Genomic DNA, 15,197 nt, shown 5'->3' with positions numbered 1-15,197 from the left:
GAATAAAAATACATAAACACTATGTTGTGCCCCAATAAAATAGACTCACAACCATAATATTTTTAAATTGCTTACAAAAAATTAGGCAGCACCCTTTTGTGCAACAATTTTTGTTTTTACTTTAGAAATATTTGATTGGTAATGTCTATTATTTTGAGTGTGACACAAACCTAAAACTAAACTTACAAATTAAATTTTTAAACTTTGAAACATAAATCATCAGGAAAATTATTCTCACAAGAAATAATTTATTATCCAACACTAACCTGTCCAGATGTCCACCACAGTAGTTAAAAAACTGTTACCACCAGGATTATAGGCAACTATACCAACATAATAGCGACTGTTGGCTTCCAGGCCAGTAATATTGGTTGAAAGCACATCTCCAACATCATAAAATTGTCCACCAATGCTTATGTTATACCCATCTATTTCTGTTCCATTATTAAGAGGGGCTGTCCATGTTACTGTGACTGAGGTTTGGGTGGAGTCTAGGGTAATATCTTTTACCGGGTTTGACACTGTAAAACAAATGGCTGTTAAAACAAAACTAAGGTAAATGCTACAAAACAACCAGTCTGTAATATATGGACATTTATTATTATAGTTGGATGAAGCTTCAATATTTGATGCACTAATTGCACTGCAGCTACAAAGCTCCACTTTTTTCCTGACAGTCATTTCGTTGACCCATACAAAGAATGTGCTGAGAAGTGTTTTGTCATTATCTATTAGAACTGCATCAAATATAAACTTGGTTGCTGTTAGACACCCTGTTTAAAATTTACGGACTGGAAAATTTTCAAGACTTACCTTTTCTAGAAAAATCCAGATTTATATTTTTCAGTAATTTATTGATAGTTACAATTTTTAGAATATGTCAGTGAAAGTAAATATTGCCTTGAAAAGTGGATTTGTACAAACTACATAGCAGGGCTAAAATTCACAGCTTAGCCATGTCATGGTTTGTCAACTGATGAGTCTGCCATCGAGCAGTTTGCATTTACGCAAGTCTTATAAGTCATTTTTATCTAACTCTTTCGATTTAAGAAGCTGTTGACTTTCATTTAGGTTCCAGGATTAGATCCCAGGACATTGTGAACTTGGCAGACATGACAACTAAATTTCGAATCTACATTATTCCCAATAATTATCATCTTTATTCTGCCAATTTGAATACACTTGAATCACAAAACAAAACTGCTAAATTTGCACCCACCATTACTAGAGTGTAATATTTACCTGTGTACATGATAGTTGTTGCTGACAATGCAGACCTGGCAGACTGAAAAATAGCTGTGCCATCAACTTCAAATCTTGTTGCTGATGGTAAACCATTGACAGTAATGGGTGATGTTTGACTGTTAACTGTAGGATATCTCATAAGTGTGTCTTGAACATTCACTTCGTATTCCTCGAACGGATCAAAACCACCACCAATGTTAACAGTAATGTTAAGTGTAATAGAGTCAGCCGTACTGTACTGAAATGTTATGACTGGAGGGAGGGGATCTAAAAACATAACATCTTGTCAGCATGGTTGCAAGTAAATTAGAATGAGTGGTAACAGAATCACTACCATTCTAATTTCAAAGCACTGTAAAATTTGTCCCAAACCAGTGCAGCTTTGCATTAATACCTGTTACAATTTCCGCAGTATCACTTTCAGCTCCAGTTCCCTGGCGATTTTGGGCCCTAACACTGCACATATATTGGGTGTTACTATCCAATAATGTCGCAGTAGTAGATAGTGCGGAAACATTTGAAATTAAAGTCGGGTTACATTCAAGAACATAATTTGTAATTGCAAATCCACCTGCTGGTGTCAACCAGCTAGCACTAAATTCATCTACTGTTGGGTTGGATAGAGTGAGCATCAGTGGAAAAGACGGAACTGTATAAAACAAAAAAGTTAATCCAAGATAATGAAATAATAAGAAATACCACTGAACCCTTTTTCAAAAAAACAAAAAATCGAATACAAAACATTTTAAATTTTAATCAAGACTCAGATAAGCAGCAACTTTCTTACTAATTTGTTTGGAAAATTTATACTTTGCATTCAGATTTCAAGAAATTTGTTTATCTAAAACTATATCAAACAGGATAATTGAACTGGTTGTAAGAAAACTAAATAATACTCACTTGTTTGAATATAAAATACTCTAGAGCTCACATCTGTATCCACTAAGCCAGATGCACTGTACTTCGTAGTGACAGAAATTTGGTATTGGAATCCAATCCTGTCATATCCACTACAGGTGAACTTTGGGTTACCAGGAATACACCATCTACATAAACTGTTAGCTCATTATATGCCCGAGCATCTCCATCTTCTGTAGGAATTACTATCGAAATTTGTATAGAAGTTGTTGTGACCATTGTTTGGGTAATTACATCCACTGCCTTTTGTGCTGTGAAATATTAAAACAGTAGTCTAAACTAGAAAGGTGGCTTTCTGATATACTTCCATTTTATATATTCTACACGATATTTACCAATTTACTATACACATCATTTGATCCACACATATGATTGTTTTTGTAAACAAAAACTAATGGGTCCCCACACGCGTGTTTGTGCGGATTTACGGTAAACAAATGTTGCGGTGACTTTTAGATTTTTAAAAACAAATTTTTAGAAAGTATTAACCCAACAATAAAAAAATTTGTTCGTATTCTTTTTGCACTATTATTGTCATATAATTACAAAAACATTAAAAAAGAACGAAACAAATACTTTAATTTAATCTCTTGCTTTGACCCAGATATTGTCGTCCAAGGTCGGGTTTTAAACACAATTTTTTCTAGAAAGCTGTAACAGTTGTGTTACAGACACTTTAAAAAGTGATTAAAAGCAATTTGCTACAAGTGTACACATAACAAATTGTTTTTCATTTAACTTTGTTTCGCAAAACCATTGACCTGTAGTAACCTCTCAGGGTGCACACGCCAAACGACTGTTTGACCTATTGACACCGTTTTCAATAGCACGCCGTCCTTACTGTTCAACAACACCGTTTAACCTAATTTATACATGCCTTGAGTGTTGATTCCTAAATTTATTGCAAAAAAACGCTACATTATGACGAAAGAAAGTTCTGAACTATGTTAGCAATACCTACTACTTGACCTTAAGTAACCCATGGTCATGCGGCGGCCGACCTGACAACGAGCATTTAAAAACACACATTTATCTTGCAAAAATGTCAAGTTTGGTTTTTCACTTTTGACTTTATTTTGATTAACAAGTTTTGCTTGACATAAACGAAACCGAAGCAAGCTTATTAGGTTCAAATCACGTCATAGGTGTGAAACCTTTGCCAAAACTGAAAATGTGAGTGACAACTTAATAAAACGAAATAGCATTGCTGTGCAAAACAGCTGATTTCTGTTCACACAAAAAAAATGATTACTATTCACCGAAACGACTGTCTCGTAAAACGTCTGTCCAAACGTCAAGCTGAGCACTCCCGCTCTGCCGCCTTAATCGTAAACCAGTGAATACCTCCCTTGGGACTTATATCTGACTGATAGCGCACACATATTATGAGTTGTAAAGGTAACTGGCAAAATTTTAAATACTAAACGAATATCCTGCTTAAACAATTGTTAACTTTTTCAAATATTTCTGCACCATAGGGCATGTATTTCTGCCTTAAAACTAAAACCGTTTCTTTCGGGGTTTAAAGGGTAAAAATGGGTAAATCCGAAAAAAAGACACAAAATTCTTTAAAAAACTTTACATTGCACCAAACAACAAAGCATGAAACTCCTAGATGCTGTACTTTAGTCAGTACAGTCGTTTCAAAAAATTTACGTTTTGGGGGACTGTGGGTGAACCGCTGGGTCAATCGGGGTCAAACTTCAGGAGGATCAAATTTGGATTATTAACTAACATCTCTGTAAATTTGAATAAATTTGGAGCACTCTTTCTTGACCAAACGCGTCTCACAAGCCAGCGTTAGACAGAAAAAAGAAAAAAGAAAAAAAGAAAAAAGAAAAAAAAATATGGACAAAAACAATATGTGTCCCCTTCAGGGAAGGGGACCCATAATGAACACTTAACTAATTTACAATCAAGGCAGGATCATACAAAATTGCATTTTTAAATTCTAAAATAAATAAGCATTTCTCATTCTACAACAATTAAGCTTTGCTCAGGGATTTAACTCAAAATGAGTCACTAATCTTTTTCCTTTGTTTATCGTGCACTGTACTAGTCGCATTCAGTGTTATTCACCTGATGAAGACGACCTGTATAGGACGTCGAAACGTCGAAATAAAATTACATTTGCCAGAAGAGCTCTACAAACTTGAGTCACTAACCGCTGTCCATAAAATCTTTATTTTATCTACATAAATTTTCAATTCGTAATATTGAGAGTATGTCCTCCATTAATAAATGTTAAAGTATTTTAAACACTTTTGTTTGATGCAAAAGGGTAACCATTTTAAGTCTAGAGAAATGAAGGATGATTATTTTATCAAAATTAAAGCCATACCTGTAGCAATGGTGAACACATCAGAATATGGCCCTTGGCCACAATCTGAAGAGGCTGCCACTGATATATCATACAAGGTGTTTGAGCTTAAACCAGTGAGGGTTAGACTATTTTCATCAGGAGCAACTGTTTCACTGTTTGAACTTGTATCAGTGTCAAATTGAACTGTAAACTCGGTAATATTACTGCCTCCCACTGGATCTTCCCATTGCACAGTAGCAGTGTACGTAGTTCCAGAAACTTGAAGGTTCACTGGCCTGTCTGGTTCTGGAAAAAACATTTAGTTAACGATACGTAAAATGACCGCGAATCTATTTTTTGGAACTGTGAAAAAAGGCAAATGATACCAAAGTAAGTACGCTGTATATTTAAGTGCACATTTACGATGCTTTTTTAACATTAAGCTTTACAGTTAAAAGGCTTAAATAAACAAAACTAAACATGCAAATATCAATAATTATTTTTTCAAATATAGGACAAAAACTATAAAATTATTACCATATTTTACGCACTATAAAGCGCACCCGATTATAAGGCGCACTGTCAATGACTTGCTTTGATTAGTTTTTTGTTCATACATAAGGCGCACCGGGCTATAGAACGCAACGAATTTTAAGGAGTATGGGTTATAAAAGTTTACTTGTTACATAATAAATGTAATCAAGTCACAATACTACAATGAGCAAAAGAAAAAATGAGTCTAGTGAATATCACAGTTGCTAGTTGCTTTTACCGTAGTTTATTGTGTAAGACGGTGGTTTATTTATATAATAGTAGTATCGGTACTGGAGTGTAGGCAATAAAGCACTACTTGATCCATACATTAGGCACACCGGCTTATAAAGCGCACGATCAATTAATGAGGAAAAAAAGGACTTAAATTGCGCCTTATGGTCCGTAAAATATGGTAATAGTACTTTGATTTTGACAAATTTTCAATAAAAACGGAACAGTTGTTGCCCTTAGACATTGAAAAACAAACATAGTAAAAAGTAGAATAATAAAGTAAAAATCACAAGAGTGGCTGAACTGTTGGATTGACAGAAACTTGTCTTTTTAACCTTTTCCATACATTCATATGGTGGTTATAAACAAGACACATATAATTATTATATCACATAATTTTTTGAAATTTAACTGCTGTAGCAAAATGTAGAATTGTGAGTAAGGAACTCCTCCGTGACCTGCTTGTCATTTCTCAACATTTACAGTAAAATTTAAAACAATGATTAAAAAGACTTGTTAATTTACTATAAATGTTCCTACTAAAACAGAAGTACACAGTCAACTTACTAGTTGTGATTTCATATTCATCTTCAACCCTAAACATTTCTGTTTCACCAGCACCCAAGTTATAAATAGTAGTCACTGTAACCACAGTTATAGTGGCTGGTGACAGCATTGTGAAGTTGTAAGTGGGGCTTGTGCTGTCAACACAAGCATTTATACCATCACATATTTTATATCCATTAATACTACTGCGATATGTTCCTTGAGATTGAAATGGAGGATCCACCCAGACTACATTAACAAATGTAGTCCCACAACTCTCCTCAATATAACCAGTAGGCAGTGCATCTTATGTAAAACACAGGTAAGTTTATGTACATTGAATGCACAGTAAGCTTTTTAAGTAATTCTAGCAAACAACTTGAGTTTAAAAAAGTGATCATATTGAGAATTTTCCCTCTATTTGAAATAATCCACAGACTGGGGAAAGGAAGATTCAAGGGATTGCAGATAACCCTAATTACAACAAAACTTTTAAAATTCTGACAGTGTTAACTGATGTGTAACTGTGCCAAGGCCACAAAGTTATACATTACATTTCAAAAGTATTGTTATTTTATAAAATAGATGAAAAAGCAAAGGTTAATTTGCAGTGCAAAATTAGGACATAACGTGTCATACATTAAGTCATCCCCTGTTTTTTTAGGCAAAACCCTCTTTGAATTTTACATGGAAATATTTTTTATGTTTGGTTTGATTGCTTTAATATAGCTGTGATAAATCTCAAACCATAAACTTTACAACTGTATTAGTAATTTGCAAATTAAACAGTTTTATTTTTTACCTTGATAAGAGAGAAATTAAAACCATGCAGGTGCCTTTATGTATTTTATACGTGACTATTATCTGGAGGGGCAGATTTCATCTTGTAACTTGTAACCTTGTATACATAAGCGTATATTTGGTTACTAAACATGCCCAAACAGGGATTGACTTTTTATTTAGGGTTGGTGTGGTCATTAGCAAAATATTCCACACAAAACATTTTTTTCAGAAACTGGGAAAAAACATTCATGGCAAAACTTTAATACTGAAACTGCAAAGGGACCTTGGACATACAATTACTTGCATACCTGTTGCAAATTGTCCTCCTGCTCCCTTTGACCATGTAAACTCTGTATTTAGAGTTCGAACCGAAAAACTGTATTGTGTATTGAGGGTCAGTGGGCCAATTACAGCATATCTAACATTGGTTGGTATATTTGAGCCCGCTACTGAAACATCATATGCTTGGATGTCATTTCCTCCTTCAGGATAGTCCCAAGTAACATTTGCTTGTGTGGGACTCAAGATAAAAGTCATAAAACCTTGAGGTGGTTTCGGTTCTAAAATCGTAAAACCGTCGTTTTTTTATTTGCATTGATCCCACTCAATTTGGCGATCCCCTACTACTAAGCTGGTATGTACAGCATACAAGGTAGACAACAGCGCTTGTGATTCGACTTTTGACAGGTTTATCGCTGAGCCTGCATAGTTCACTTGTTGAGGGCAAGTCCAGGAAAGGCTCCTGTCGTGGGTTCGAATCCCACGGGAGGATAGATTTTTAAGCCTACACCTTGCCATATGGGAATGGTTAGTGATCAGCTGGAAGTATGACACCTTCAGTGGGCCTGTCGCGTTATGATTGATGTCACTTACTATAACAGGGGTGGACAAACCAGTTCACAATCATTGTAGAAAACCACAAACAAATGCAAGTCACAAAATCATGGTCAGTAGTATCAAATTAAAATCATATGAAACAAGCTTGTAAGCTTGGATTAGGTTTATGAAGCCTTCAGGCCTGAATTTTTACTCCACTACAAAGTGTTACTTTAAATAGTGGTACTTATTATAAAAGGCTTGTTTATAGTAAACCTCCAAAACAGTAAGTGTAGTAAAACAATTGAGCTACAATGCAAAAAGAGTAACTATGAGTTTTTCAAATATATACCACTGGTAAATTTTTGCTTCTTTAAAATAATAATGAATTTTAAACTGTTGATACCAAAAAAAATTTAATTAATGATGTACTGAACATCAGTTGACAAAAACATTTAAAAATCAAACTTTTTTATCTGTGCAAAACTTGTAACAAACCAACAATAAAAATGAATTTCTTGTTTGTTTTCTTTATGAAATAAATGATACATTCTCATAGTTTCTACAGTTTAATCCCTACAAAAAGTTTTGAAGGAAAATGAATGAAATTACGGCATTAACAGCTAATTTTGTAACAAATAACCAGAATTTTAGGTTTGTCTTAAGTTTACCTACTTATCAAGCCTTCCTAATAAAAGTTTAGTTTTAACCCGAACACTTTAAGATAGGTTTGCAGCATATTTCACAAACCAATGGCTAAACTCTGGTTTACTTGTATGCGTTTTTTCAAAAATTAATGATCAAAAAACTGATAACTTACTTGTATGCGCCACAGTATGTGTTACGGGTATGAAAGAAAGACTTGAATAAATTGCTTTCACCCTCACTGAGTACCTAGTCGTTGCCGCCAATCCTGTCATGCGGTAACTAGTACCAGTCACTATTCTGTCATTTTCAAAACCACCAGAAAACAAAAAATGTTGAAAAGTATAGACACCGCTTGCTGGGCCACCAAGACCCATGGTAACAGTGACTGCAGTAAAAGTTTCCCCTGTAGTACCAACTACTGGATCATCTGGGTCTGCGAGAAAAGGAGCTGTAAACAAACTACAAAACAAACACAAGTAGAAAAGGTGGCTTTAACTATGCTATTGTTGATCATTTGATTAACAACTCATACAAAAAATAACAATTATATGAATTTGGTTCATGGCTTTTGTTGACATAAAACATAGGAAATAGTGAAAAGGATTTTGGTATTGCGAGCCATGATAACATTTTTAAGAGTTTGCTGTTGCAGTGACATTTGCATGAATACTTAAGAAGATACACCAAAAATTGACATCTTACAAAAACTGTCAAAATGTTATCAAATTCAATCAATGTTTACAAATTACACACATTTTAGGGGTTATTAGTGTAAAGGTGGGGCTTACAGGGCACATCTAATGACAAATGACTAGATCTACCATCTGCAAAAGTTTCATCAAAATCCATCAAACATTTGATTACAAAAGTGCATGGACAAACTTTGGTGACAAAAACAAAAAAACAACAACTAGAAGGGTGGCTTAGCACATTTTGCCATTGCACAAACACTATAACTTCTTTTAAAAGATTATTATTTTATATCCTCCCATATTTGCAAACATTATTATAACATTGGTTTCATAAACTCATGAGTACCCAATCATGTATGATTGTAAATAATCCATTGCAGGGTTGAGTAATATGCATTCAGACATTGTTATAAGTTTGCCTCATTTTAAAAGATAGTTAGAGGCCAAAACACACCAATTGACACCTATAAATCGCAAAATTAACAAACTGGCCAAACTTCATCTAATTCGAATATTATTTTAAAAAATTCACCCATTTTGGGGGGCTAGTGGGGTAAATATTGAGGCTACAGTGTGAAACACAACAATGGACACCTACAAATGACAAACTGCAAAAGCTATCTGAATTTCAGCTCATTCCCACATTATTAAACAAATGTATCGATTAGGGGGTTAAATGGTGAAACACAACAATCTGCAGCTACAAATGGCAAACTCTACAAGCTATCCAAATTTTAGCTAATTGCCACATCATTTAAAAAAATCACCCATTTTAGGGGGCTAGTGGGGTATATATTAGGGCTACAGGGTGAAACACAACAATCGACATATTTGACAGATTAAAATCTAACCGTATTTGAGATTAAATCTAACTAGATGCATGGAAACAAATCTATTCAAAAACTTGAAAAATAATTCAGAAAAAGGACTATTATATCAGAAAAGGACTATTATAGACAATTACACAAGATAAGAAAAAGCACAAATCAACAATTCTTACATGTGAAAGAAGATATTGAAGCAGTTTCACCACTCTCTCCGTCACTTACAGCAAAAATGTCAATGTTAATTGCAGTGTTTGGCTGCAGAAATTCAATAATGTATGGAGAACTATAAGCCGTTGAGCCAGACACTACAAAAAAATCAATAGAACATGCAACCGGGTCACTCCATTCAACAGCGATGGTAGTTGCTGTTTGGTTAAGGACTCTTAAACCAGTTGGAGGTCCAGGATCTGAAAAGCATTTACAAAGGTTTGCTACATTTTTGAAGCATCAAATGCAACAAATCATTTTTTACTGTTTATAGCAAACCGCAACATGTTTACATTAACCTGTGGTAACTTCCCACCATGGAGTAGCAAAGCAGAACATGACCGTTAATGACCTTTTACCTCATTTTCAGTGACACATATTTTATTGTTTTATACAATCACAAAGTTTCCTAGTGTATGAAATATAAAAGTGATAAAATAATGTTTCAAATTTATAGAGCTTTCTATCCAGAAAAGCTCTATAAACTTGATATTATGCCTGGCAGTAATAGCTTGCATAGTGTTTCAAACTTTAGCAAGTAAAAGGCTGTGTATTTTAATCTAAAAGACCAGTAAACCTAACAATTCAATAATTCGGGGTTAAGGGGTGAAACTAGGTCAGGGCTCTTCAACCGGGGTTCCACGGGAACCTAGGGTTCCATACAACTTTCTCAGGGGTTCCGTGAACTTTAAGGGTTCCGCAGGGGTTCCCCGAGCTTTCTTGTGCCAATTTAAAAATAATTCATAATATCATTGTGGCGAACAGCAACGCTCGCTTGTACAATCTAGTTAACCTTGTCTAGTTTACCAAATTTAGTTTGATCAATTGTGACGTAATAAACCAAGCTTTGCTACTGTGTGGCCGAAGTGTGAGACAAATATATAAACGACAAATTCATGTAACATGGCAAATCTTTTCAGTGAATTGTTTTATTGAAGTCAACTTATATTATGTGCTTGGGTGTGTTGACTAAAAACAGTGTTAGGCAACAGAACATTTTGGGTGTGCAAATATATTTATGTGACTTTTAACAAGTTGTTGAATAACAAATCCAAGATCATCTGCGGCTCCTATTTTCTGAGTAACGCTAGGCGTTAAGGATGTGCCAAAATCTGCAAATGTTCTGTTTGTTAGAGCACCGAGCATGTGCGTTGCTCGGTGCGTTTAGACGTCACAAAAATTCCCTTTTTCCACATTTAATCTCTAATGCATTTAAAAAATCATTCGTTTTTGTTTATGAACACCCTTTCGAACACTAGCTACGTTTGTTAGCAGGGCATAAATATGCTAATTTAATGCCCGGGTCAGTTTGTGCAACTGCTCGGCCGAGCACCAAGCATCAACAAAAGCAAAGCTGGGTACCGAGTACTCGGGTTCTGGCTCGGTTCGGCTTATCCCTGCTAGGCGTAAAAGGTATTTTCTTTAATGACTGGTGATGTTTACTTTAATATTTACTCAAAGTCTTACAATTTCTTGTTCTATCGCTATACTCAGAGAGCTAATAAAAAAACAAGTGTCTTTTTAATAAATATTTCTTAAAAAATGAAAGAATATTTCATTTTTTGCCAATTTAATAACTAACATGTGTATACTCCGACCTCTTTAGCCACGCCGCTGGTTAAAAATGCACACATTTTCTGGAGCCTATTGTATTACATGCTTGTTAAGATTTTTCTTTGTGGGGTTCCGCAAAATTTGACAAAATACTTCAAGGGTTCCGTGTTAATATATCTATAAGCAACAAAATACTTTCTTGGCAACGCACCAAACAACAAACTATGAAATACCTGGATGGTTTATTTTAGTAAGTATGGCTGTTTAAAGATTTCCTGTTTTGGGAGCCTGTGGGTAAACTGCTAGGTCATCTTGAATCAAACTTTAGGAGGATCAACTTAGGATAACTAACTAACATGTGTGTGCATTTAAAAATGTTTAAGGCACTCTTTTATTTATCCAAAAGAGGTTTAAAAATGATAAATATGTACTTTGGTAATCTTCACCACAGTGGTCTTCAACCTTTTTTAAAGGCGACCACAATTTAAGAGAAAATGAAATCAGCAATAACATGCGACCTGTTAAGCATTCGTTTCGTAATTCGTAAAGCTTCCCAGTTTGCAGAAATCCGTAAAATTATGTATTTTTTCCTGTACCGGCTGTATTATTTTGGACACAAAATGTCATTCATGGGGCTCTATCGCATAACAATGGGTTGGACAACTTGTGTTTTATACAGATTTGGGTCGCAACTATTTCATTTTTGATTATAGATTGTGACACAAGGTACCAAGCTGTACTTCAAAACATGAGCAAAGGTTGCGAACTACAAAAGAAAACAGATCATTTTTTGGTAATAAATTTAAACGCCAATAAATTGAATTCACACCGACCTCAGAAACAGTTTAGGCACTTAGGGTCGCGACCCACAGGTTGAAGACCACTGCTTTACCATTTAACCTATTCACATGTAATCTGAATGAATTTGAAATGCTAACATAGAAGCATTGATTTTTTATGGTGGTGCTCAGACCGTGTGCCACAACAGAATATATTTCCACATGTGTCAGAAACATTTTTATTTCACATGCATTGGGGTCTATTACTATAGCTTTCAGGATATTACCAAAACAAATAAAAAAATCCCAAGTAACTTTACCCTAATAAAAAAAAAATTCAGCCGTTTATTGTAGTACTTTTTGGTAGTTTCATTAATCATGTATTAGTGGCCAGTTGCCACCCTTAACATGATAAAGTTATGAAGTGACATTATCACAATCACCAAACATAACAAAGGTTCCGAATGGCTGGATAAGCACCTTTCCATTACATGCCATTAACTTCATACATTTAACTTTATCTACATACTTAAAGTTAAAAACATATTTAAACGTGTTTTATAGTTTTGAGACTAACATGATATTGAACGGATGTTCCTATTTTAAATATATATGTTATACATCCAAAGTTTTATGTTTAAGGTCCTTGAAAATACTAGAGATATATATACAATATGCACCTGTTGTGGAGCTGTACACAGTGGTGGGATTTAGCCGGCTTGCACCGAAATTTTATCAGATCAGTGAACCAGTTAGCATTACTGGTTACTGTCAATAGACTTTTTGTAACAGAAACGGCTAAAAAATTTGACTTTTGTGATAGAACGGCCTGACAAAAAATTTGAATCCCACCACTGGCTATACAGAGTATAAAAATAATTCATACTAGGAAAAAATCGTTAAAATGCCAAGCGAAGACAAAAACAAATACATTTGTGTGCAGGAACATACTTGTACATCCAAAAGTTGAAACGGTACCAGCTGTTCCATCACCAAACACAGCAGTAATAGTAAAGGTGTAAGATGTGCCTGATGACAAACCAGTTGCAGAATACTGGTTGGCAGTTTGTGTGATGGTTTGAGAATCATACACGATTGTGTACTCAACAGGGGCCTGGGCATTACCAGAGGGAGCGTCCCATGAGACTACTATTGAACTTGTAGTGTATTGGCTTGTCCGGACGTTGGTAGGTGGACCTGGATCTAAAAGTTAAAAATATCAAATTATTAACAAACTCAATACGAAGTAAATTTTACTAAATTTTTAATAGGAAAGCCAAACATGCTATGTGGTTTACATTCACAATAAATTTCTCATACAAACAAAAGAAATAGCGAACACCAATCATTGTACATACATACATAAACAAATCATTGAAAAAAATACCATTGAATTTTCTATGGTACTGCTATAACATGGTAAATGGTAACATAGCTGTTAATAAAACTACACTAAAAACACACCTAGCCAACTTTACCTGTTGAAAATGATGCTTCATCGCCTGATTTTTGTGAAATAGCATTGTGTGCGACAACGAATATTTGGCCATACACAGTGTTAGGTTGTAAGCCGGTTATTGATGCCTGGAGACTCGCAATTTCTGAGGCAACTACAACCATTCCCATCATCAAAGTGTAAAGTACATCACCATCACCTGGGGCTGCACTCCATCCAACAGTAAGCGAAGATGTACTCTTACTTATGAGTGTTGGTGTACCAGAAAAAACTTCTATAGCTGTAAAACATTCCACAAAATTTCAACTGATTTGCTTTGAAAGAGTATTTTTGTTTCAAGAGGTAATAACTCAATTTGCAAAAGTGTTCAAACATACATGGCGGTTATATGAAAATATTGATAGTTCTATTGCATACCAACTAACAGGTGCTAAACTAATAATAGAAAAGCATAGATTCACAGTCACGTCAGATCACAATTATGTGAAAAATATTTATGAATTGTTGGCTTTCCTATTTGCAATTTAAATATTACAGATCATATGAAATGATACACCACATATACTCCTTGCCATACTTACCAACACATGTAAACTTGTTAACATTTGGTTCCTTATCTTTACCCAGCTTTCACAAAACATAACTGTTTTTCTTGAATGATGAACAATATCCAATTGGCCATTTAAGACAATTAAAAAGAACACAAAATAGCACATACTTACTTGTTAGATTGTTTACAGTTTGAGACATTGTGCTTGAGCCATCTGCGAAATTGCATCTCATCTGGACCCAGTAGTTGGTGTTCGATTCCAAAGAGGATATTATTGCAGAAAAACCAAATGTACCAACATTTGTAGTCCCCATAGGTGAGTTTACTTTATCATACAAAATTTCAGATGTGTATGAAAGTTCACCACCATTTGAAAAAAACAACCACCCCACAGTAATTTCCCCATTTTGATTTGAAATGGTTGTTGTTATGAAAGGATCTGGTGGACCTAATACAAACAATCTCACAAAATCAAATTTCCTAAAAAACAACTCTAAAACTTTTAGCCAGAGAAAGCAAAGCAGTCAATAAACATACAGAGTGCATGATTACAAAACAAGTTTATCATTTCGACTGAATGTTCTTCAAGAATATGGTTTTAAACAGGCACGATAAAAATATTTGCTGCAAAAATGTTATTTTAATTCCATATACATAAATATGCAGTAACTTAAGTGTAGTGAAATTTTGTTTGCTTGTTGGTTTTGTCACTGTCCCTTATGGTTTTACTGATTTTCGTTGTGGCATCTAGCTACATTTGTGGTATGACACCTTTGCTGCTGGCCCTGAGGGGTGATTGGTATGTAAAGTGTTGATTGCACTGGAATGCGCCTTGCTGTTCCGCATGCCTTAAATAGGACGTCGCTAGTCGATGATATGGCTTTTTCTCTGGATGCCATGAAACATAGTTGCGTTGGTGTTAGTATTGGTGGTGGATTGCCACGTGCCCAGTGTAACGTACGTTACTTTTACATCGTTTTAAATATAAGTCAGTGCCCATAAGCTAAACCAGTGTGTGGGAGTATTTGGCTTCAGTGGTCAGCTGTTATTGCAGCAGGGTTCTGGACTGGTTCGAAATTACATAAGCAAGCTTGGTGTATGAGACCAAT

The 15,197-nt window shown here is 34.8% G+C and overlaps 1 protein-coding gene across 7 annotated transcripts in view; it reads right to left on the bottom strand.

The window, feature by feature from the left end:
• The window catches only part of LOC145216134 (titin-like), a 52,654-nt gene that overhangs the window by 10,519 nt on the left and 26,938 nt on the right, over positions 1–15,197 (bottom strand). For 5 of the 7 annotated variants that reach the window (XM_080084476.1, XM_080084478.1, XM_080084477.1 and 2 more), the window contains 10 exons: positions 14,261–14,536; positions 13,561–13,818; positions 13,034–13,285; positions 9,716–9,949; positions 8,196–8,456; positions 6,868–7,119; positions 5,798–6,082; positions 4,505–4,771; positions 2,146–2,414; positions 1,830–1,894 (listed from right to left, as the gene is read on the bottom strand). The exons of 1 other annotated variant lie outside the window; for it this stretch is intronic. In XM_080084476.1, the coding sequence (XP_079940602.1) occupies positions 2,188–2,414; positions 4,505–4,771; positions 5,798–6,082; positions 6,868–7,119; positions 8,196–8,456; positions 9,716–9,949; positions 13,034–13,285; positions 13,561–13,818; positions 14,261–14,536 (2,312 nt within the window). In that variant the 3' untranslated portion in view covers positions 1,830–1,894; positions 2,146–2,187. Of the gene's footprint in view, positions 1–266; positions 522–1,242; positions 1,513–1,639; positions 1,895–2,145; positions 2,415–4,504; positions 4,772–5,797; positions 6,083–6,867; positions 7,120–8,195; positions 8,457–9,715; positions 9,950–13,033; positions 13,286–13,560; positions 13,819–14,260; positions 14,537–15,197 lie in introns of those variants that run through there. One more of the 7 variants, XM_080084481.1, reaches the window with a different exon arrangement.

Source organism: Phallusia mammillata, chromosome 1 (genome assembly GCF_965637545.1).
Source record: "Phallusia mammillata chromosome 1, kaPhaMamm4.hap1.1, whole genome shotgun sequence".
NCBI lineage: Eukaryota > Metazoa > Chordata > Ascidiacea > Phlebobranchia > Ascidiidae > Phallusia > Phallusia mammillata.
This window is presented reverse-complemented; position numbering and strand designations above follow the sequence as displayed.